This window comes from Erpetoichthys calabaricus, chromosome 17 (assembly GCF_900747795.2).
Source record: "Erpetoichthys calabaricus chromosome 17, fErpCal1.3, whole genome shotgun sequence".
In the NCBI taxonomy this organism is placed as follows: Eukaryota; Metazoa; Chordata; class Cladistia; order Polypteriformes; family Polypteridae; genus Erpetoichthys; species Erpetoichthys calabaricus.
In genome coordinates, this window is record NC_041410.2 from 53474115 (window position 1) to 53496468 (window position 22354).

Below are 22354 nucleotides of genomic sequence, written 5' to 3' on the forward strand. Positions count from 1 at the left end.
ACCCATAAAGCGGATAGCAGACGTGACGTACTATATGTGTACCAGATTTCAAGTCAATAGGTGAAACGGTTTGCGAGCTACAGGTGATTTAAAATCCTGGACAGACAAACGAATAGCCACGGTAGCAAATTATAGAAGAAGATTTTACTGTTTAATAATTTATATTTATATGAAATGTGGTTCTTATATATTACTTCATATTCTCATATGATAATGATGTTAATGTTGTTTATATTGATTTCTATGTTATTGTAAGTGCATGTATGTGTGTATATGTATGTATGTATGTATGTATGTATGTATGTATGTATGTATATGTATATATATATATATATATATATATATATATATATGATATATCTGTATATGTGTGTGTGTGTGTGTATATATATATATATATATATATATATATATATATATATATATATATAATATATGTGTGTATGTATATGTATATATATATATATGACAGCAACACTCATAACAATGACAACACAATTACATTGACAATCATGTTACGTTATTTTTAAAATGTTTCCTTTACTTTTTCATAACCTCTTTAACACACTACTTCTCCGCTGCGAAGCGCGGGTATTTTGCTAGTGTATATATATATATATATATATATATATATATATATATATATATATATATATATATATATATATATATATACACACAGTAATCCTTCCTCCATTGCGGGGGTTGCGTTCCAAAACCCCCCGCGAAAGGTGAAAATCCGCGAAGTAGAAACCATATGTTCATATGGTTCTTTTTATATATTTTAAGCCCTTATAAACTCTCCCACACTATTATAAACATTTCCCGCACAATTATACAGCATAAACCCTTTGTATTCTCTTAGATATTAGGTAAGATTCGTTGAAATTATGTATGTAAACACAGTTTATATACAGTAAAACCTAAATATTATTTTAAAGGTATCGAGCATCTCCGATATCACATATGTTACAGCCATTACGACAGACAGGCCACCAGCAATAAATACGTACAATGCAAGAAAAATTGTATACAGTAAAATGTGTGTACAGTGACACTAAACTATGTACATGTAATAAGTACTGTACGTAGATAATTAATTATGGTTACTCACCAACAATGACACGACGATTTGTCCGATAACGATGAGTTTAATTTTACTGCACAACAAAGGATAGCGTTACAGCTCTTCTAAAGGAGCCTCTTCAGGCGATTGTGTAGCATCGCCGTTGTTGTTCTTCTGGCAGTCTTCAATCCAAATCCCTCAAGCAGATTTCATCCAGACTACTGCCTTATCACGTCCACTTGCAACTCGTTAAAATACACTGCGGCTGTAGATCTTATATGCTTTTCCTCCTTTTTAAATAAAAAGAATCGTGGACTCATGCTGTAATGGTGTCCTGCAGCGGTGTAGCTGTTCCCTTCCTTCAACATATCCAAAACTTTTACCTTTTCTGCAATCATTTGCATCTTCTGTTGGCGCTTGGACATGGCCCCTGAAGCAGTAGCAGGAGCACGTTAATGCTGAATGAGTGAGATGAGACTTCCTGGTTAATGCAGCACTCCGTCGCTGAGCCAATCAGCACACAGGAACTTTAACTGTGTGCTCTGATTAGGTAGCTTCTCAGTCATCCGCCAATAGCGTCCCTTGTATGAAATCAACTGGGCAGACCAACTGAGGAAGCGTGTACCAGAAGTAAAAAGACCCATTGTCCGCAGAAACCCGCGAAGCAGCGAAAAATCCGTGTTATATATTTAGATATGCTTACATATAAAATCCGCGATAGAGTGAAGCCGTGAAAGTCGAAGCGCGATGTAGCGAGGGATTACTGTACACACAAATATACAAATATAAATTAGACACATGCACACACAATCCCCATACGTTCACCAGTCCCTTTTATATTTGTTTAAAGTCTCTAAATCACACGGCCTGGGAAGTCTGTGATAAATTCAGCAATCCAGTCAGATACTCTCCGCTGACTCGTATTCTGATTTAATATGGTAAAAGAAGCAATCTCACCTGCCTGGCGACGATTCTTTGTTACAAGCTGAAATCCGTCTCACCCGGGTGTCTCTGCGTTAGCGTCCCTCCATGGCCGCTGCTCGCATCGCAAATGCAACGATAAGCCGTGCGCTCCAAGGTTCCTCTCCGATTAGCCAGCACCTCTGCTTTTCGATGCGTCCAACCGTTTGTATTTTTGGGAACTTTACATGCTTTACCAATCACTTCCTTTATCAATTCACCTTCCCAGATAACTCTTTTAAACAAACTTCCTTCTCACTCCTCTCTCTTTTCAAATACGCGCCTCCTTGCCTTTTTTAGTCTGTTCTTCCTCTTACGTCACACCAAAGTGCATTTTGGCAAGGACCCCCAGGCGTTGTTTGGACCCCTACTCCCCTTAAAGAGATATCCCACAGTCAATTATTCCTTTGGACATAATCTTTAAAGGGAAGCAAGCGGCAGAAACAGTTAAAAGCACACAAAAAAAAATATGTGACAACCGTTACATTGGCGCCGGCTCTGCTGCCACGATACGGCCTTCTTACTTCGTCAGGAACATAGGGAACCACACCAGCACGGGCCTTTGTTCTCAGAGCTAGAAGTTGACTACCTGAATAGACGAGTCTCTGTGTGTAAAAGTCCATGTCCAAGTAGTAAAAAGTGTCCAGGACGCGAGTCCATATAAAAGAAAGTGGTAGGAGTGATCAGAGAGATAGAGAAAAAGGTAGAAAGATAAAGAAGATAAAGTCCTACATGGAGCTGCTGGAAAGGCTGCCACTCACGGTGGCACCTAACGAACTAACTACTCTTGGGAGCATTCTCCTTTTATCTCCTTTTATATCAGGCAGACTGGAAGAGGTGGGGCTGTCTTTGCTTCAGTGCCCTCAAGGGGTAGTTTATCGAGGGGGTGGGGGGTGAAGGAGATAAGAGTTGGATCTGTTGCTGAAACCTTCACTGCAGGTTGACTAGTATTGGATTACTATTGTGACTTTTATCCATGGTTTCCTTTATTCCTAATAATGTTAGTATTCACTTTTATTGCAGTGATTAGAGATGCATGATATATTGGCAACTGTATTGTTACATTTTACATGTTCATCAATAGTGATGACTTTAGCATCGGTCTGATGTGTAAATTGTGGCAGATACCACTGACCAATACTTCAGACTTGCCAAAATTATCAGTTCATCGAAAAATTTTATTATATTTTTTTATTGTTTGGTGTGGCAGAACTACTGATCAACACTTCAGACTTGCCAACATTATCAGTTAATTGAATAATTGTAATATATTTTTTCATTGTTTGGTGTGGCAGACATTATTGTGAACAGATATTTTTAAGTGTATATGCTGCAACAGTGTGTATGTGTGTGTGCACACACAATAAAACAAAAATAAAATGGTGTTTCCCAGTTTTGTGGACAGGAACATGGAGTGCATTGTTTATTCACTGGACAACTATTGTTAGTAAAGCAGCATGTTGACCAAGTGGTCATATTGCTCTGCTAAAAAAGAATTTAACAGTGATGCTCTCCGCTCTTCCTTCAAAAATGAGATAATTCAAGGAGGCAGCAGAATTAAATCATTCAATACCAAACATTTAATTACCCATCTGAAGAACTACCATAATGAATGTTATATGGAATTTCTAAATACTAATACTACCAAAATGAAAGTTAAATGAGATGCTAGTACGTTTACAGCCAGTAGCCTCATATAGCAATCCCTTCAAAATGTGAAGACTGTTCCTCAAGACAGCTTCACAATTAAAGGATACTGCACCATGTAGAACCTTGGTACATTCTTCCAAGCTGGCAGTACTTTGCAGATACCTTACTGCCTGCATCATATGATGAGAACAATTTTGGGCTAGCAAAATGGAACATTTCAAAAAGCAATGTGCACATTGTACTTCTTGACTGCGCTTGCAAAATGGTGAAAACTATGGAAGAAAGTGGCAATCAAAGTTTAAACTGCATGGCTCACACATTGCAGCTCACTGTGAATGAAGACTTGTTGAGCCAGAGAATCATCTCTGATTGCATTGCCATTGGGAGACAAATAGTCACTCATTTTAAGAACTCGCAGCTTCCCGTTTCACAGCTGGGTGAAATGCAAACAGAGCTATGCTTCCTAATAAGAATGCTATAGCAAGCTGTCCCAACTCTTTGGAAGAGCATGCAAAATATGTTGAAAAGTCTGGTTTATCAGAAGTGCACACTTGTGGCGTAAGATGCTGAATACAAGCTTCCTGTGTCTCTCATGGCACGTCAGTGGGGACTTGTGGAAAATATGATTACTTGAACTACTTGGGCAACTTACTAAAGACATAAGCATGCATTTATCAATAGTTGTGAATGTGATTCATTCTGTGGAAGTACTTAAACATCTGTTTAGCAAGTGTGGCAAGACAGATTATGGAGTTCAGTAAGCAAAAAACACACTACTGCTTCATTGTTGGGCGACCTATGAAGAAATACTTCAAGATTTGTGTCTGCAAAACAACATTCGCTTGCTGCCGAGGAAAAATAATTTAGTATTAATAATTAAATTAGACTGAGTAGACGTCCCAAATTTTCTGGGAAAAAAAAAGCCCTTTTGTCCTGGATTTCTGAGATTTTTTTTTCCAACCCACAAATTAATACACTGCATAGAAAATATCCAACCAGTATCATCATGTCTCTAACCCATGGTTGGCACTGCAGGGCAGCCTGCAGGGGCCAGGCATAAGAGTACGGGGTAAACTGTGCCGCAAATATGTGCTTAACACTAGAATTACCAGAGCCTACGAAAAAAACTCGTAAATCCGTTTGCACCTCTCCGCCAGAGTCCTTTGTCATCTAAATGTGCTGATAAAGCTACTAGCAGCCAGCTATTCCATCCCCCCACCGACTTAGAATGAACTTCTCTCCTAGCTCAAGCCTTGCCTTGATTTGATTACCTGGGATTGAAGTGGAGTTTTACAGTGGAAATAATTCTAGCGTTATTTGGAATACACGCATTTCATGTGTGTTCCATTTCTATAGTTGGCTGTGCAAACACATTTTTAAAACAGAAACGTTTTTCATATTCTAATAGTAAATGACAAAATGTAGGCATAAACTATATAACGTATGAAGCCTGAAGTCCATATATCAAAGAAACACTTTCACAAAAGGTACAAATAAAAGAACACGTGCGCCTTCATTCAAAAAAAAAAAAAAAAAAGCCGCGTTAGCATGCCACATTGACACTCTTACTACAACCGCCGCGGTGGTGTAATGGTATCAGCGCCTGACTGGGAATCTGAGGGTGGCGAGTTCGATTCCGCACGGCTCCACTTCGAGAAATTAACTGCTCTTATTCTTACAATTTTAGAATAACAATATAAATTTGATTTCAGTCTGTAACAGGCGGTGTAACTTATGATACTGGTAAAGGTTAGCTTTTTTTTTTTTTTAATTCACTTTTCATTCTCGCAGTCACATTCAGAATCAATCCATACAACCCCATCTGACACAGCTGGTTTCACATAAATAAAAGTGCACTTTTATTCAAGACTATAACCGAAGAATAAAGAAAGCAAGTTACAGTTGGTGGTTGATACGACAGCTTGCGTGGTGCAATGTTAAGAACTGCTGATTTCCGATCCGTGCTATATAAAATCATCACATTCAAATATTAACAGTTCCCACACACCCAAGGTCCGCCATTCCTACATTTACAACATGTGTACTTGTTGCAGTGTACACACCTCTCTGTGCTATGGTTCCTATTACAGTGAATGAGCACCTGACACTGTACTTTCTTCCCTGGGGGAAGCTGAGGTCTTAGAACGGAAGTTTGTTGATGCTGTATCATCTTTTCTTTTTCCATCGCCTTTTCCTGTAAGAAGCGACGACTAAGTTCCTCTGCAAGGTGAGCCATGAACACTCTTCTTTCCTCAGCGGACCCCGCGCATGCCTTATACAGTACGTGTGCGTTCATCGCTGCTAGGTCAAGGATGTTGTACAACACAGCAACCGGCCACCTGCGTGTTCCTGTGCGCACTGAACAAGCACGCGCCTTCTGGTCCATGATGTCAACGCCACGCTGGGGAAAAAAGAAAGACAAATATATGTGACATTTTGAAGAAATCATTTTATCACCAGAAGAGCACCAGAATACTTCGTCACACTAATATTTTTTTCATTAGCATACCTTCATGTGGTTGTAGTCTGTGACCGTGTTTGTTTTTTTTTTTTTTTATCTTGCCCAATCTCCACATCATGGTGCATTGTGCTGAGAATGCAGACAGACTTCATCTTTTTGGGCACATACACTGTCAGCATGGCACTGGGAGATCTAAACACCAGCGTGGAGAATTGTTCGTGTACTGAACTGACTTTAGCTGCAGGTGGAAGTTCCCGTCGCACTTTATTCATGGTGCCAAGCAGAGTTGTATTGCGGTGCAGCAGTCTATTAGCCAGCGAAAGTGACGTGAAGAAGTTGTCTGTTGTTACGGTTCTGCCTTTTTGGATTGCGGCAGATTTGGAGACAAAGTACATGTGCAATGCCACTCCTTATTTAGGAAAAGATCCCAGTCGTCCCACGGGAGAAAGACTTTCCGAGTCTGTGGTCATAAAGCTTATGGAGCCATTTCTGGACAAAGGCAGAACCGTAACAACAGACAACTTCTTCACGTCACTTTCGCTGGCTAATAGACTGCTGCACCGCAATACAACTCTGCTTGGCACCATGAATAAAGTGCGACGGGAACTTCCACCTGCAGCTAAAGTCAGTTCAGTACACGAACAATTCTCCACGCTGGTGTTTAGATCTCCCAGTGCCATGCTGACAGTGTATGTGCCCAAAAAGATGAAGTCTGTCTGCATTCTCAGCACAATGCACCATGATGTGGAGATTGGGCAAGATAAAAAAAAAAAAAAACAAACACGGTCACAGACTACAACCACATGAAGGTATGCTAATGAAAAAAAATATTAGTGTGACGAAGTATTCTGGTGCTCTTCTGGTGATAAAATGATTTCTTCAAAATGTCACATATATTTGTCTTTCTTTTTTCCCCAGCGTGGCGTTGACATCATGGACCAGAAGGCGCGTGCTTGTTCAGTGCGCACAGGAACACGCAGGTGGCCGGTTGCTGTGTTGTACAACATCCTTGACCTAGCAGCGATGAACGCACACGTACTGTATAAGGCATGCACGGGGTCCGCTGAGGAAAGAAGAGTGTTCATGGCTCACCTTGCAGAGGAACTTAGTCGTCGCTTCTTACAGGAAAAGGCGATGGAAAAAGAAAAGATGATACAGCATCAACAAACTTCCGTTCTAAGACCTCAGCTTCCCCCAGGGAAGAAAGTACAGTGTCAGGTGCTCATTCACTGTAATAGGAACCATAGCACAGAGAGGTGTGTACACTGCAACAAGTACATATGTTGTAAATGTAGGAATGGCGGACCTTGGGTGTGTGGGAACTGTTAATATTTGAATGTGATGATTTTATATAGCACGGATCGGAAATCAGCAGTTCTTAACATTGCACCACGCAAGCTGTCGTATCAACCACCAACTGTAACTTGCTTTCTTTATTCTTCGGTTATAGTCTTGAATAAAAGTGCACTTTTATTTATGTGAAACCAGCTGTGTCAGATGGGGTTGTATGGATTGATTCTGAATGTGACTGCGAGAATGAAAAGTGAATTAAAAAAAAAAAAAAAGCTAACCTTTACCAGTATCATAAGTTACACCGCCTGTTACAGACTGAAATCAAATTTATATTGTTATTCTAAAATTGTAAGAATAAGAGCAGTTAATTTCTCGAAGTGGAGCCGTGCGGAATCGAACTCGCCACCCTCAGATTCCCAGTCAGGCGCTGATACCATTACACCACCGCGGCGGTTGTAGTAAGAGTGTCAATGTGGCATGCTAACGCGGCTTTTTTTTTTTTTTTTTTTTTTTTTGAATGAAGGCGCACGTGTTCTTTTATTTGTACCTTTTGTGAAAGTGTTTCTTTGATATATGGACTTCAGGCTTCATACGTTATATAGTTTATGCCTACATTTTGTCATTTACTATTAGAATATGAAAAACGTTTCTGTTTTAAAAATGTGTTTGCACAGCCAACTATAGAAATGGAACACACATGAAATGCGTGTATTCCAAATAACGCTAGAATTATTTCCACTGTAAAACTCCACTTCAATCCCAGGTAATCAAATCAAGGCAAGGCTTGAGCTAGGAGAGAAGTTCATTCTAAGTCGGTGGGGGGATGGAATAGCTGGCTGCTAGTAGCTTTATCAGCACATTTAGATGACAAAGGACTCTGGCGGAGAGGTGCAAACGGATTTAAGACGCGATTTAAGGTGGGACGGATTTACGAGTTTTTTCGTAGGCTCTGGTAATTCTAGTGTTAAACAAAAAGGGCCAAGTTAAAAACACTGCCTCACCTTTTTTGCTAGGTGTTTGGAATTCTCATTTGCTAGATTGCCTGCAAAACTATAATTTCAGCATCATAGCTTGTGGGTTTTACCATTTTGGATAGTTGAGTCACCTGCAAGTTGAAATCCAGTTAGCTTTTAAGTTTTCTTCCTTATGAAAGTTGTGTCCCCTGCATCCAAACTGTAAAATATTTCAAAGAAGAGCTACTCAAGTTTTAATACAAACATAACTTTAATATAAAATCAATCCAGCATTGTGCTGTGTTTTCTTAATATCTAAAGGCACAATACAAAGTGTTACAGTGTAGAACGGTTTGTGCTTCAGCTCTTAAAAGCGCATCACACTTTATATAGAATGCTCATTATATGACACGCATCACACTTTACATATCACATCAACAACTTAGTGTTGCTTGAAAGTTAGAGAATCCTTCAGAATTTTCCATATTCTTTCATAAATGGGACCTAGAACATCATCAGATTTACATGCTTGTCCTGATAGTAGGTAAAGAACAATTGAAGAAATGAGAGAAAAATATGCTTGGTCTTTTATTTTTTGAGGAAAATATTGGAAATGTATGTAAATCTTTGCTTTTAGTATTTGGCATGACCCCTTTTTGCTGCAGTAACTGCAACTAAACATTTCTGGTATGAGTGGATCACTCCTACACATCGGCTTGAAGGAATTTTAGCTAATTCCTCCATACAAAATTACTTCAACTTCAGGCCCTTTCACAACATTTCTATTTGGTTAAGGTCAGGACTTTGACTTGGCCATTCCAAAACCTTTTGTATTCTTCTTCAACCACTCTTTGGTAGAATGACTTCTGTGCTTGGGGTCATTGTCGTGCTGCATGACCCAGTTTCTCTTGAGATGTAGTCCATAGACAGATGTTCTGACATTTCCCTTTAGAATTTGCTCATATGATTCAGAATTAATTTTCCCATCCACAATGGCAGGCTGTCCTAGCCCAGACACAGCAATACAGTCCCAAAGCCTGATCCTCCGACCACCATGTTTCACAGTTGAGTTTCTCATGCTGGAATGCAGTGTTTTTCTTTCTCCAAATGTAACGCTTCTCATTTGAACCAAAATGTTCTATTTTAGTCTCATCCGTCCATAAAACATTACTTTCAGACTTGTGCACATGCTCTTCAGCAAACTATAGATGCAATATTTTTTTGGAAAGCAGTAGCTTTCCCCTTGCAACTCTGCCATGCAAACCACTGTTGTTCAGTGTTCTTCTGATGGTAGATTCATGATTGTTACCATAAACTAATGTGAGAGAGGCTTATACTTGCTTAAAAGTTACCCCTGGTTCTTTTGATATCTTGTGTACAATCGCACACCTTTCCCTTGGAGTGATATTTGTTGGTCGACCACTCCTGGGGAGAGTAACAATAGTCTTAAACTTTCTCCATTTGTACACAATCTGTCTGACTATGGATTGGTGCAGTTCAAACTTTTTAGAGATGGTTTTGTAGCCTTTCCCAGCACGATGAGCATCAATAATTCTTTTTCTGAGGTCCTCTGAAATGTGCTTTGTTCGTGACATGATACACTGACACTGCACATACTTGTTTGAAGATGAAGGCATTGATAGGACTGGTTTTTTTTTATATAAACAGGGTGCCTATTCACACCTGATTGCCATCTTATTGATTGATAATGCCTCACTCTAATCTCACCTTCAGATTATCTGGTAGGTTCACATACTTTTGCCACTCACAGGTGTGTAATACTGGGTGATTTTTCCTCAATACTTAAATGACAAAGTATGATATTTTTATCTAATTTGTTTAGCTAGGTTCTGCATATCTACTTTTAGGATATGTGTGAAAATCTGATGATGCTTTAAATCATATTTATGCAGGAATATGTAAAACTCTGAAAGATTCAGTAACTTTCTGCACTGCCGTATTTCTTATATAGCAGACTTCAGTGAGCGCAGGGGCAAAGTGCAGTGAACAATTCTCAGTTAAAATACAAGTCTAGATTATACTAATTACTAAATACAGAACTGGTAAATATATGAATACAGATTTGTTAAAACTCATGGAGAATAAGGCAGGCAATGATTTAACATAAATGGAAATCAACAATATCTGTTAATTAATTAATTGATGAACAATAGCTGTTAACAACAGAGTAGATTATTATTGTTAAAGAGAAAGTTAAAAACAAATTCGCTGTCTGAGAGACTCTCGGCCAAGTTGCCACCTAACTTATCATGGGTTTTCTATAGCGGAGTCTATTGAAGTGAATACCCATTAAATGACACAATAAACATTTGATATAAGTTTAAAATTCCAATTATATGACCCATCATTTTACGTCCAACTAATAACATAATATGAAGTTTTTGTTAATGGTGGTGTTTTTTAATTGCCACAAATCACATCAACCTAAAATTAATTTATTATTTTTTTTATTATACAGGTCAAAGTTTCTTAACTTGTTGATTTTTCAGTTCTTTCAAAATGTGTCTGATTGTGGCATAAAGAATATCCTTCATTTTTTGTTTATATATCCAATGCCATGTTATCAAATGGCATGGTGTTTTGATGTTCTTAAGTTTTCCAGAATGTGCATGTTACACAGGTTTTTGTACTTTACCTGGAGTATTTTTGCTAAGTGTCAAGTCATAATAATAATAATAATTGTCTGTTTTACATGCTGCTGTTGTTCCTTTGATAATGCATAATATATTTATACATAACTAAAACTATTCACAACATTAAGTTAATAAATATATACAGTGGAACCTTGGATTGCGAGTAACTTGGTCTGCGAGTGTTTCGTAAGACGAGCTAAAAATTTTAGTAAATTTTGACTTGATGAACGAGCGAGGTCTTGCAATATGAGTAGTCTGTATCCGCTTTATCCACTTAGCATCATGTGATCACAACTGAGCTGATGGTTCTCCTCTCTCTCTCTCACTGCGGGATTGTGGGTAATCGTCTCCCATTCTCGGCTCAGTCAGCATGCCTCACTCGTACAGTCGGCATCCGTACGAGCGTATACTGTTTAGTATAACATTGTGACCACGTGTGTGTGTTGTAACGTGTGAGTCCCTGTCTTGCACCCCAAAACACAAAGCTGAGTCTCAGTACTTTAGCAACACCAGCTTTATTCAACTTGAAACAGGAACAGCACGGTTATTTATTGTAGCGGGACTGTCACTCTCCTATACACAGACACAGCAGTCAGGCAGGGTCGTGGCCAAGTAATACTGTGCCCTGCGCATTTATAATGTTCCTTGTTCCTTGTATCACCCATCAACGGTAGGCGCTTATAGCATGTCTGTGATCTTTTCGGATTCGCTTTTACGGCGAACTGTTACAGCACTGGGAGCCAGCGGTTGCTTTGGGACGCTCTTTCGTGTGTCGTCCCGTTGGGTGGATTCCCAAAAGAGTTTAGAAACTCACTCACACCAGCCATGATTTATTTCAAAGGTAAAGTGCAGGTTAATTTGTTTAATGTATTTTTACTTTATATTTTGTATTAATCATTTTTATATGAATAGTTTTGGGTTGTGGAACGAATCATCTGAGTTTCCATTATTTCTTATTGTATAAATTTGCTTTGATATACGAGCGCTTTGGATTACAAGCACGTTTCTGGAACGAATATGCTCGCAGTCCAAGGTTCCACTGTGTGTGTGTGTGTGTGTATATATAATATATATATATATATATATATATATATATATATATATATATATACAAATACATATACATATACATATATATACACACACACACACACACACATATATATATATTTATATATATATATATATATATATGTATATGTGTGTGTGTGTGTGTATGTGTATATATATATATGTATGTATGTGTATATATATATGTATTGTGGTGGATTGCCGGCTTCCTATTCCGGCCTTCACCCCCAGGCCGCCAGGAGGAGCTCTCCCAACAGCATGGACGTGCCCCGAGTTCCAGCAGGGCCTCATGGACTATGTAGTTTTTATACACATCCCTGCTGGATACCTTGGGGACCACTGGGAGTCGCTGTCGGGAAGCCTGTGGACTCATATGTGCCCTATAACCTGGAAGTACGTCCTGGTCACGTGAGCAGGAGAGATTACGTACTTCCAGGTTGAAGAAAAGGACTTTTACCCTGACCTGGAAGGAATAAGGAACTGTGGACTGTTGGGCAGGAACACCTCTGGGTCAGTGTGAATAAAAGGACTCTGGGAAAGCCCAGACACTGAGCTGAGCTGGGAGGTAGGGTGGCGAAGTGTCTGGGCGAGGAGGAAAGAGTATTACTGTGAGTTTATTGTTTATATGAGTAGTGTGGAGTGGAGGGTGCTTTGTGCACGTGATTACTGTGCAATAAAGAAGAACTGTACTGTTACCTGGTGTTTGGAGTGGTACCTGAGGGTTCAAGAGGTGGACACACGCCTCTACTGCTACAGTATATATGTATGTATATATATGTATAAGTATGTATGTATATATGTATGTATGTATATATGTATATAAACATACATATATATACATACATACATATATACATATATACACATACATACATATATACACATACATATATATATATACACATACATATATATACATACATACAGTGATCCCTCGCTATATCGTGCTTCGCCTTTCGCGGCTTCACTCTATCGCGGATTTTATATGTAAGCATATTTAAATATATATCGCGGATTTTTTGCTGTTTCGCGGATTTATGAGGACAATGGGACTTTTAATTTCTGGTACATGCTTCCTCAGTTGGTTTGCCCAGTTGATTTCATACAAGGGACGCTATTGGCAGATGGCTGAGAAGCTACCCAACTTACTTTTCTCTTTCTCTCTCTTGCGCTTTCTCTGATCCTGACATAGGGGGTGTGAGCAGGGGGGCTGTTCACACACCTAGACGATACGGACGCTCATCTAAAAATGCTGAAAGATTATCTTCACATTGCTACCTTCTGTGCAGCTGCTTAGTGAAGCGACATGCTGCACGGTGCTTCGCATACTTAAAAGCTCGAAGGGCACGTATTGATTTTTGCATGTTTGTTTTTCTCTGTCTCTCTATCTCTGTCTCTCTCTCTCTCTCTCTCTCCCTGCTCCTGACGGAGGGGGTGTGAGCTGCCGCCTTCAACAGCTTTGTGCCGCGGTGCTTCGCATACTTAAAAGCCAAACAGACCTATTGATTTGTTTGCTTCCTCTGTCTTTATGACAGTCTCTGCTCCTGACATGCACTCCTTTGAAGAGGAAGATATGTTTGCATTCTTTTAATTGTGAGACAGAACTGTCATCTCTGTCTTGTCATGGAGCACAGTTTAAACTTTTGAAAAAGAGACAAATGTTTGTTTGCAGTGTTTGAATAACGTTCCTGTCTCTCTACAACCTCCTGTGTTTCTGCGCAAATCTGTGACCCAAGCATGACAATATAAAAATAACCATATAAACATATGGTTTCTACTTCGCGGATTTTCTTATTTCGCGGGTGGCTCTGGAACGCAACCCCCGCGATGGAGGAGGGATTACTGTATATGCAATCATCAGACACTCCCCATCTGATGCTGTTTTCACATAAAGACGCGCTAAAGCTCTGCAGTGTACTTGTGACTGCATTGTCGTACCAATGCTTGCGAACTGAAGTGTCTGCATGCACTTTTCGTGGCATTATACGTGTATTTTTTGAGCATGCCCATGTAGCTCAAACACAGGAACATATGTTGATGTAAAAGTATAACAAAACAAGTGCACTTTTATTCAAGACTATAACCGAAGAAAAAAGAAAGCAAGTTACAGTAGGTGGAATGCTAAGAACTGCTGATTTCCATTCTGTGCTATATAACTTAACATTTGAATCTGATGATTGCATATAGCGCTGTCTGATTTAGTGTGCACAAGAACATGCAGGTGGCCAGTTGCTGAGTGCTACAACGCACATTTTAAAAAAAGAAAGAGACAAATATATGTGACGTTTTGAAGAAATCATTTTATGACGTGAATAGTACCAATCAGAAAACATCGTCGAAGTAATGCAGTATTATTTGAAAACGAACAGCGTCAGGTTGGGTGTGAAGTTATACTGGCGCTGTTTGAGTCAGATCAGAAGCTGAATAAGCTGAAAAAGCTCCTGTTCTGACTCTAATTAAAAAAGCATGAATTAATCAACAGAAATAACCGTGACTGACATTTTAAAGTTAACGATTTACAGTGCATACCAATTTATAAATTCAATGTCCGTTTGAGGAAAAAAAAAACCACTTTCTTCAAAGCTGGGAATCGAATTCGCGTCTCTGTGGCACAGTAAGGCAGTGGTGCTCCAAGTCAGCAAACCGTCCTTATAACTTATTTTTTCAAGATCCATAGCACACAGACAGACAGAGCACTGCGTAATACAGAGACAGACAGGCAGAGATATACAAATAAACAGGGAAGGCACATGTACTGAAAGAAAAAAAAAAATCAACATGTGCGTTGTTTCTGCAGCACTGAATAAGCTCACCCGCTCTAACATCACCCCTCCCCCGATCTGACTCTCTAAGTAACAGCGCAAGTACAGACACAAATCAAGTGCATGTGTGTACTGTATAATATTAACAAAAAGAGCAGCTTACTACTGAAAACGGCAAATATAGGAGTGAGTGGGGATCGAACCAGGACTCTTGATTACACTTGGTTTGCGTCTGTACTTGCGCTGTTACTTAGAGAGCCAGATCGGGGGAGGGGTGATGAGGGGATCTCTGCCTGTCTGTCTCTGTATTACGCAGTGCTCTGCCTGTCTGTGTGTTATGGATCTTGAAAAAAATAAGTTATAAGGACAGTTGTTCATGTTAATTGCAGTCTCAATTGTTAAAAAAAATATTTTAAAAGGAGCATCCCACATGAAAATATAACGATCTCATTAACTGACAGTGCATACCAATTTACAAATTTTATGTCCGTTTGAGGTTAAAAAGAAAAAAAAAGAAGTAACACTTTATCCCCAGCGGGGAATTGAACTCATGTTTGTGAGGCAGAGAAAAGCTACTTGGTCTGAGAGGCAAATCTTAGCACGCTACGCCACGGAAGCTGTTATATGGTGTGTGAAGCTTTTGTGGAAGTGTTTATTTGATCTTAGGAACTCGGGCTTTACACATTCTATAGTTTATGCCTACATTTTGTAACATTTATTACTAAAATATGAAAAAGTTTCCGTTTTAGCAATGTGTTTACACAGATTACTGTAGAAACGGAACACGCATGAAATGCATGTATTCCAAATAGCGATCTATTATTTCTATTCTAAAACTCCAGCAGTTCAGTCACTCCCAGGTAATCAAACAAGGCATGAGCTGGGAAAACTTAGTGAACGTTCTGGGACGGTGGGGGATGGAATAGCCGGCTGCTTGCTGCTCCTCTTAATCGGCACATTTAGAAGACAAAAGAGAGGTGAGAATGGTTTTAAGGTGGGCCGGATCTACGAGTTTTTTCGTAGACTCTGGTAATTCTAGTGTTAAGTGATCGCTGATCACGATCATTCAGGATTTTTTTCCGGCCACATTTCTTCCTCGAAGACGATGGGTCCCCACTATCCTTCCAGTTTTTAATAATGCGTTGGACAGTTTTTAACCCAATTTCAGTAGTTTCTGCAATCTCCTTAGATGTTTTCTCTGCTTGATGCATGCCAATGATTTGACCCTTCTCAAACAGACTAACATCTTTTCCACGAGATGTGTCTTTCGACATGGTTGTTTAAGAAATGAGAAGCAACTCATTGCACCAGTTGGGGTTAAATAACTTGTTGCCAGCTGAAAGATAATCGCCCATGCAGTAATTATCCAATAGGAGGCTCATACCTATTGCGCCTAGTGCGCGAGGTCGAGAGGTTCCGGCTAGATATAGTCGGACTCACCTCGACGCACAGCTTGGACTCTGGAACCAATCTCCTTGAGAGGGGCTGGACTCTCTACCACTCTGGAGTTGCTCCCGGTGAGAGGCGCCGAGCGGGTATGGGTATACTTACTGCCCCCCAACTTGGAGCCTGTTCATTGGGGTTTACCCCGGTGGACGAGCGGGTAGCCTCCCTCCGCCTTCGGGTGGGGGGACGGGTCCTAACTGTTGTTTGTGCGTATGCACTGAACAGCAGTTCGGAGTACCCACCCTTTTTGGAGTTCCTGGACGGGGTGCTAGAGGGCATACCTTCTGGGGACTCCCTCGTACTGCTGGGAGACTTCAATGCTCACGTGGGCAATGACAGCGAGACCTGGAAGGGCGTGATTGGGAGGAATGGCCCCCCCAATCTGAACCCGAGTGGTGTTTTGTTATTGGACTTCTGTGCTCGTCACAAACGTGTTGTGAGGGTCTGCTGGGAACGTCTGGCAGAGCCCCTTGTCAGAAGTAGGTTCAACTCCCACCTCCGGCAGAACTTTGACCACATCCCGAGGGAGGTGGGGGACATTGAGTCCGAATGGGCCATGTTCCGTGCCTCTATTGTTGAGGCGGTTGACCGGAGCTGTGGCCGTAAGGTGGTCGGTGCCTGTCATGGCGGCAATCCCCGAACCCGTTGGTGGACACCGGCGGTGAGGGATGCCGTCAAACTGGACACCGGCGGTGAGGGATGCCGTCAAACTGAAGGAGTCCTACAGGACCCTTTTCTCCTGTGGGACTCTGGAGGCAGCTGATAGGTACCGGCAGGCCAAGCAGAATGCGGCTTTGGTGGTTGCTGAGGCAAAAACTCGGGCGTGGGAGGAGTTTGGGGAGGCCATGGAGAACGACTTTCGGACGGCTTCGAGGAGATTCTGGTCCACCATCCGGCGTCTCAGGAAGGGGAAGCAGTGCAGTGTCAACACTGTGTATGGTGGGGATGGTGCACTGCTGACCTCGACTCGGGACGTTGTGGGTCGGTGTGGGGAGTACTTCGAAGACCTCCTCAATCCCATTAACATGCCTTCCAATGAGGAAGCAGAGCCTGGGGATTCGGAGGTGGGCTCCCCCATCTCTGGACTGAGGTCACTGAGGTGGTCAAAAAATTCCTTGGTGGCAGAGCCGCGGGGGTGGATGAGATACACCTGGAGTTCCTCAAGGCTGTGGATGTTGTAGGGCTGTCTTGGTTGACACGTCTCTGCAACATCGCATGGACATCAGGAACAGTGCCTCTGGATTGGCAGACCGGGGTGGTGGTCCCCCTCTTTAAGAAGGGGGACCAGAGGGTGTGTTCCAACTACAGAGGGATCACACTCCTCAGCCTCCCTGGAAAAGTCTATTTGGGGTTTCTGGAGAGGAGGGTCCGTCGGATAGTCGAGCCTCGGATTCAGGAGGAACAGTGTGGTTTTCGTCCTGGTCGCGGAACAGTGGACCAGCTCTACACCCTTAGCAGGGTCCTGGAGGGTGCATGGGAGTTTGCCCAACCAGTCTACATGTCTTTTGTGGACTTGGAAAAGACATTCGACCGTGTCCCTCGGGGAATCCTGTGGGGGGTACTCCGAGAGTATGGGGTACCGGACCCCCTAATAAGGGCTGTTCAGTCCCTGTACGATCGATGCCAGAGCTTGGTCCGCATTGCCGGCAGTAAGTCGAACCCGTTTCCAGTGAGAGTTGGACTCCGCCAGGGCTGCCCTTTGTCACCAATTATGTTCATAACTTTTATGGACAGAATTTCTAGGCGCAGCCAGGGCGTTGAGGGGTTCTGGTTTGGTGGACTCAGGATTGGGTCACTGCTTTTTGCAGATGATGTTGTCCTGTTTGCTTCATCAGGCCGTGATCTTCAGCTCTCTCTGGATTGGTTCGCAGCTGAGTGAAGCGGCTGGGATGGGAATCAGCACCTCAAAATCCGAGACCATGGTCCTCAGCCGGAAAAAGGTGGAGTGCCCTCTCAAGGTTGGGAGCGAGATCCTGCCCCAAGTGGAGGAGTTCAAGTATATCGGGATCTTGTTCATGAGTGAGGGAAGAATGGAGCGTGAGATCGACGGGCGGATCGGTGCGGCATCCACAGTAATGCGGGCTCTGCATCGGTCTGTCGTGGTGAAAAAGGAGCTGAGCCGCAAGGCGAAGCTCTCAATTTACCAGTCGATCTATGTTCCTACCCTCACCTATGGTCATGAGCTAAGGGGAGTGACCGAAAGAATGAGATCATGAATACAAGCGGCTGAAATGAGTTTCCTCTGTAGGGTGTCTGGGCTTTCCCTTAAAGATAGGGTGAGAAGCTCAGTCATCCGGGAGGGGCTCAGAGTAGAGCCGCTGCTCCTCCGCATCGAGAGGAGTCAGATGAGGTGGCTCGAGCATCTGATCAGGATGCCTCCTGGACGCCTCCCTGGTGAGGTGTTCCGGGCACGTCTAACCGGGAGGAGGCCCAGGGGAAGACCCAGGACACGCTGGAGGGACTATGTCTCTCGGCTGGCCTGGGAACGCCTCGGAATTTCCCCGGAAGACCAAGAAGTAGTGGCCGGGGAGAGGGAAGTCTGGGCATCTCTGCTCAAGCTGCTGTCCCCGCGACCCGACCTCGGATAAACGGAAGATAATGGATGGATGGATGGTGGTTCGTCCCTATTTGCTTAGTTAAATCCAGGTGGCAACTTTTTTTTTGGCCAGGCAGTGTATCTGTCAATTTCAAGGGGCTGCTTTAACCATGCAGGGTCATCTGGACCAAATGTTTTAATTTTGTCACATATTATACCAGCCTGCTTGAAGACTTAATTGTTGAGGTATGGACTTGTGAAATTTGATGAAAAAAACTGACTATCTTAGAAAGTACAAGTAACCCCGTGATTCGCCAGCGAATCGGAAATCCTAGAATGGCAATCAGTTTCTGTTCCGTCCAATGTGTGGATGGATGACATATCATGGAGGGTGGGTGCGTCTGGGGAAATGTCATTTAATCCAATAAGCATATCTGTACTAAAGCGGTTTCGTTTTGTGGAGACGTGAGTCTGTTGCCTTCGCTGACACCGACTACTTGAACAGGTTGTGTTGTTTGGGGGCCACCTACTGACTGTGGGAAGCCGCTGCGTCTGACTGTGGGGCGAGCACCATAGCGCAATATGCGCCTCGGTGCGAAGCCGCTGCGTGAAGACATATAATGGAAGGTATATGCGATGGTGTGGGCGGTCGCGTCCGGGCGGCTGTACAACCTGGCGTGCACGCTTTACCCCAGGTGTAATTCACAGGTCGTAGTCTCGTTTCTGTGTTTTCTTTGGTTTGAGCCGTGACTCCTTTCGCAAGCGCGTTGTAGGCGCATGCGTTGTCACAGCATGGACCTGTGGGGATTCCGTACATCCGGTGAGCCCTGCGCCCAGCATTGCAGTGCGTTAGTGCGCAGTGTGGACCTCTGGGGTTTCCGTACTGTAATACAACCTTTGAATCCTCTCGTTTCTTTTTTTGCTCTGTGGCGGGCGGCAGTGCGCGTGCGCCTCGATGTGCCCAGCGCCCTGCGTCCATATCCAGTTTACAACCTTCGGTTAGTAAGAAGGATGAATCTTATATCAAAACTAACATGGAAACTATACCTGGTAATATTTCCAGATTTGTTTGAGTCTAAAGTGTGTGGGTCATTGGTTGATTTGTCATGGATTGACCCAGAAGTGTTATAATCAACTATTGCTTTTAAAACACAAGAAATTTAATTAGAATTGTAGACATTTAGGCATAACAATGTTGTAAAATGTTGTGTTTCAGAATGTATATTTGCTTCCTCACACTGTGCTACTCATGGCAGCTGAAGACACCTTAAATTCATCAGAATGTCAATACAGAGAGAAAAAGTGTAAGTATCTTTGGAAATCTGTAATTTCATTTGCAAATTAAGTATCTCCTATTGTGCTCATAATTCTAATGGAATAACTTTCACATACATAATCATTATTTTATCAGTCTGTAACAATTTGTTAATGATGCATAATCATTGTGTAGATATGAGAGATGCAGATGGGGCATGTGTCAGTATCTTATTCTGCAGCCAATAGGTATAACCATATTTTTTTGACTAAAGAACAATGCTTAATCAGATTTAGCCATGATTTGTGTACCTATAAACCCCTTTATTAGAATGCTTTTCAATGAAATATTTACTTTGCGCTTATACAATATTTAAGTCTTATAATTTATTTTAAGTGGCAGCATTGCCAGGTTACTATTTGAGAATATGACTGATGCACAGTAAAACCTAAAATTTTCTAATTTCTGATGTAATTTGTGTCAGGAGAGAAAAATGCAACCCATGTATCTCTGTTGTATTTTCTAAACATGTTATTTCTCATTCTTCATGGACCCTAAATTGAATTAAGCAGGTTTAAGAATGTCATGTTATGCTGGTTTTTTTTTTAAATTGTCTTAATTGCTGCTCTGATGAACCTACTAAACTCAGTTTCTTAAAAAAGTGAAATGTGAAAATGTTTATAAATATGGCTGTTTTGTGAGGAATATTGACAACAAGCTAGTATAAGTCCTCTTGGAGCAGCACCTATAAATTAGTCTGCTAACCAGTTACATAAAATATAGGCAAGTATTTTTATTTACTTCATCCTAAAAACAAGAATCAATATTTAGTTGTACCCCAATGTTTAAGGATGAGTGTATTTGGCAGGAATGGAATGTATGAGTGTCAAACCAAAAGTAATGAGCATAATGAAATAACTAAGAGGTGCCTGGAATATAGAAATGTGCTGTATTTGTTTGTTCTGTTGTCTTACATTTGAATTAAAGCAGGTATTACCTGCCTTAGTTATTTTATTAATCCTGTTAAAAAAGACTTTTTACAACTAAATTATGCTTTGGTTCAAATATAAAATTGTGATGATTTAATAATTTTATTGTGCTTATAGCTAGGAAAACATGGCGTTCAAGGACAGCAGCAGAGTATGAAAAACTGTTTCCAAAAGGATGCAATGTCGTTGGAATTGTAACACCTGGGATTGTCTGTAAGAGTCAGCAGCTGAATTTCTAATGTTGCTTTTGGTTTATGCATAGAAACTATATTTTTCCTTGTCTACAGACAGTTAAATAGTAGATTTAGCAGGATTAATACATCTAAATTACAGGTTTTTATTTTCAAGGTAATCATTGATGGTGTGGAAATGTTTATTTACATAGGCTTCAGTACAATTGTAGGTAACATTATTGAAATATTATGACATGTCAATGATTATTATTCAAGTGTGGAGAGTAAATACAAATTAACAGTGATGCAATAAAAAGTAACAAGAATGTCCTGCTTTTTTCCATAAAATTACATTTTTTGAGATGGCTATAACAAAATTAGTTTTGTTCCCAAACCTATCAAGAGCACACCTGATTCAAATTAATGAAGTAGTGGTTAGCTGAACAAGATTTGATAGTAAATTCAACAAATAACTCTCTATGGTAACCACAAATGTTAGAATGACTAATGAAGAGGTTTGGAAATGGCTGAGCAAACACATTTTCATTCAAACAGATTTGATCCATCATGTTGTACCTTAATTATTAAAAATGTAGTTAAGACCTGTTTGAAGTAGATGTCTGCAGGTGAAGTATGACTAATATCAGATTGACCTCCTTGGCGCTCCAGCCTCATCATAACTAGTTAAGTGGAATCACTTAACTAGGGAAAAGATTAATAAGTAGCCCAAATCAAAAGGACTGTTATGGCAAATCTTGCAAAAAGCTTGAAAGAATTTACCACGGAAATACTAGATATTATTCACGATCTATAGCATAATCCGCAATCTTATTTTTAACAAATTACCTACATTAGCTGTTAAGATTTCAAATACAGTTAAAGCTTAAATGACAATATCCATAGTATTACATTTTTTAATGTATTTATGAAAAACTTGATTTTTTTTTTTTTAAATTTATTTCACACACTAACATAATATACAGGTAGTCATTGAGTTAGATCATTTGACTAACGACTGCTACTGCGTCTCACTGGCAAATGACAGTTTTTGCCACTCCAGCTCCATATGATGTGACTCATTCAAC

At 41.0% G+C, this 22354-nt stretch overlaps 1 protein-coding gene across 1 annotated transcript in view; it reads left to right on the plus strand.

The window, feature by feature from the left end:
* The window catches only part of fbxo22 (F-box protein 22), a 55949-nt gene that overhangs the window by 19385 nt on the left and 14210 nt on the right, over window positions 1-22354 (plus strand). Inside the window, 2 exon segments of the mRNA XM_051920789.1 lie at window positions 20069-20156; window positions 21214-21309. Coding sequence (XP_051776749.1) covers window positions 20069-20156; window positions 21214-21309 — 184 coding nt within the window.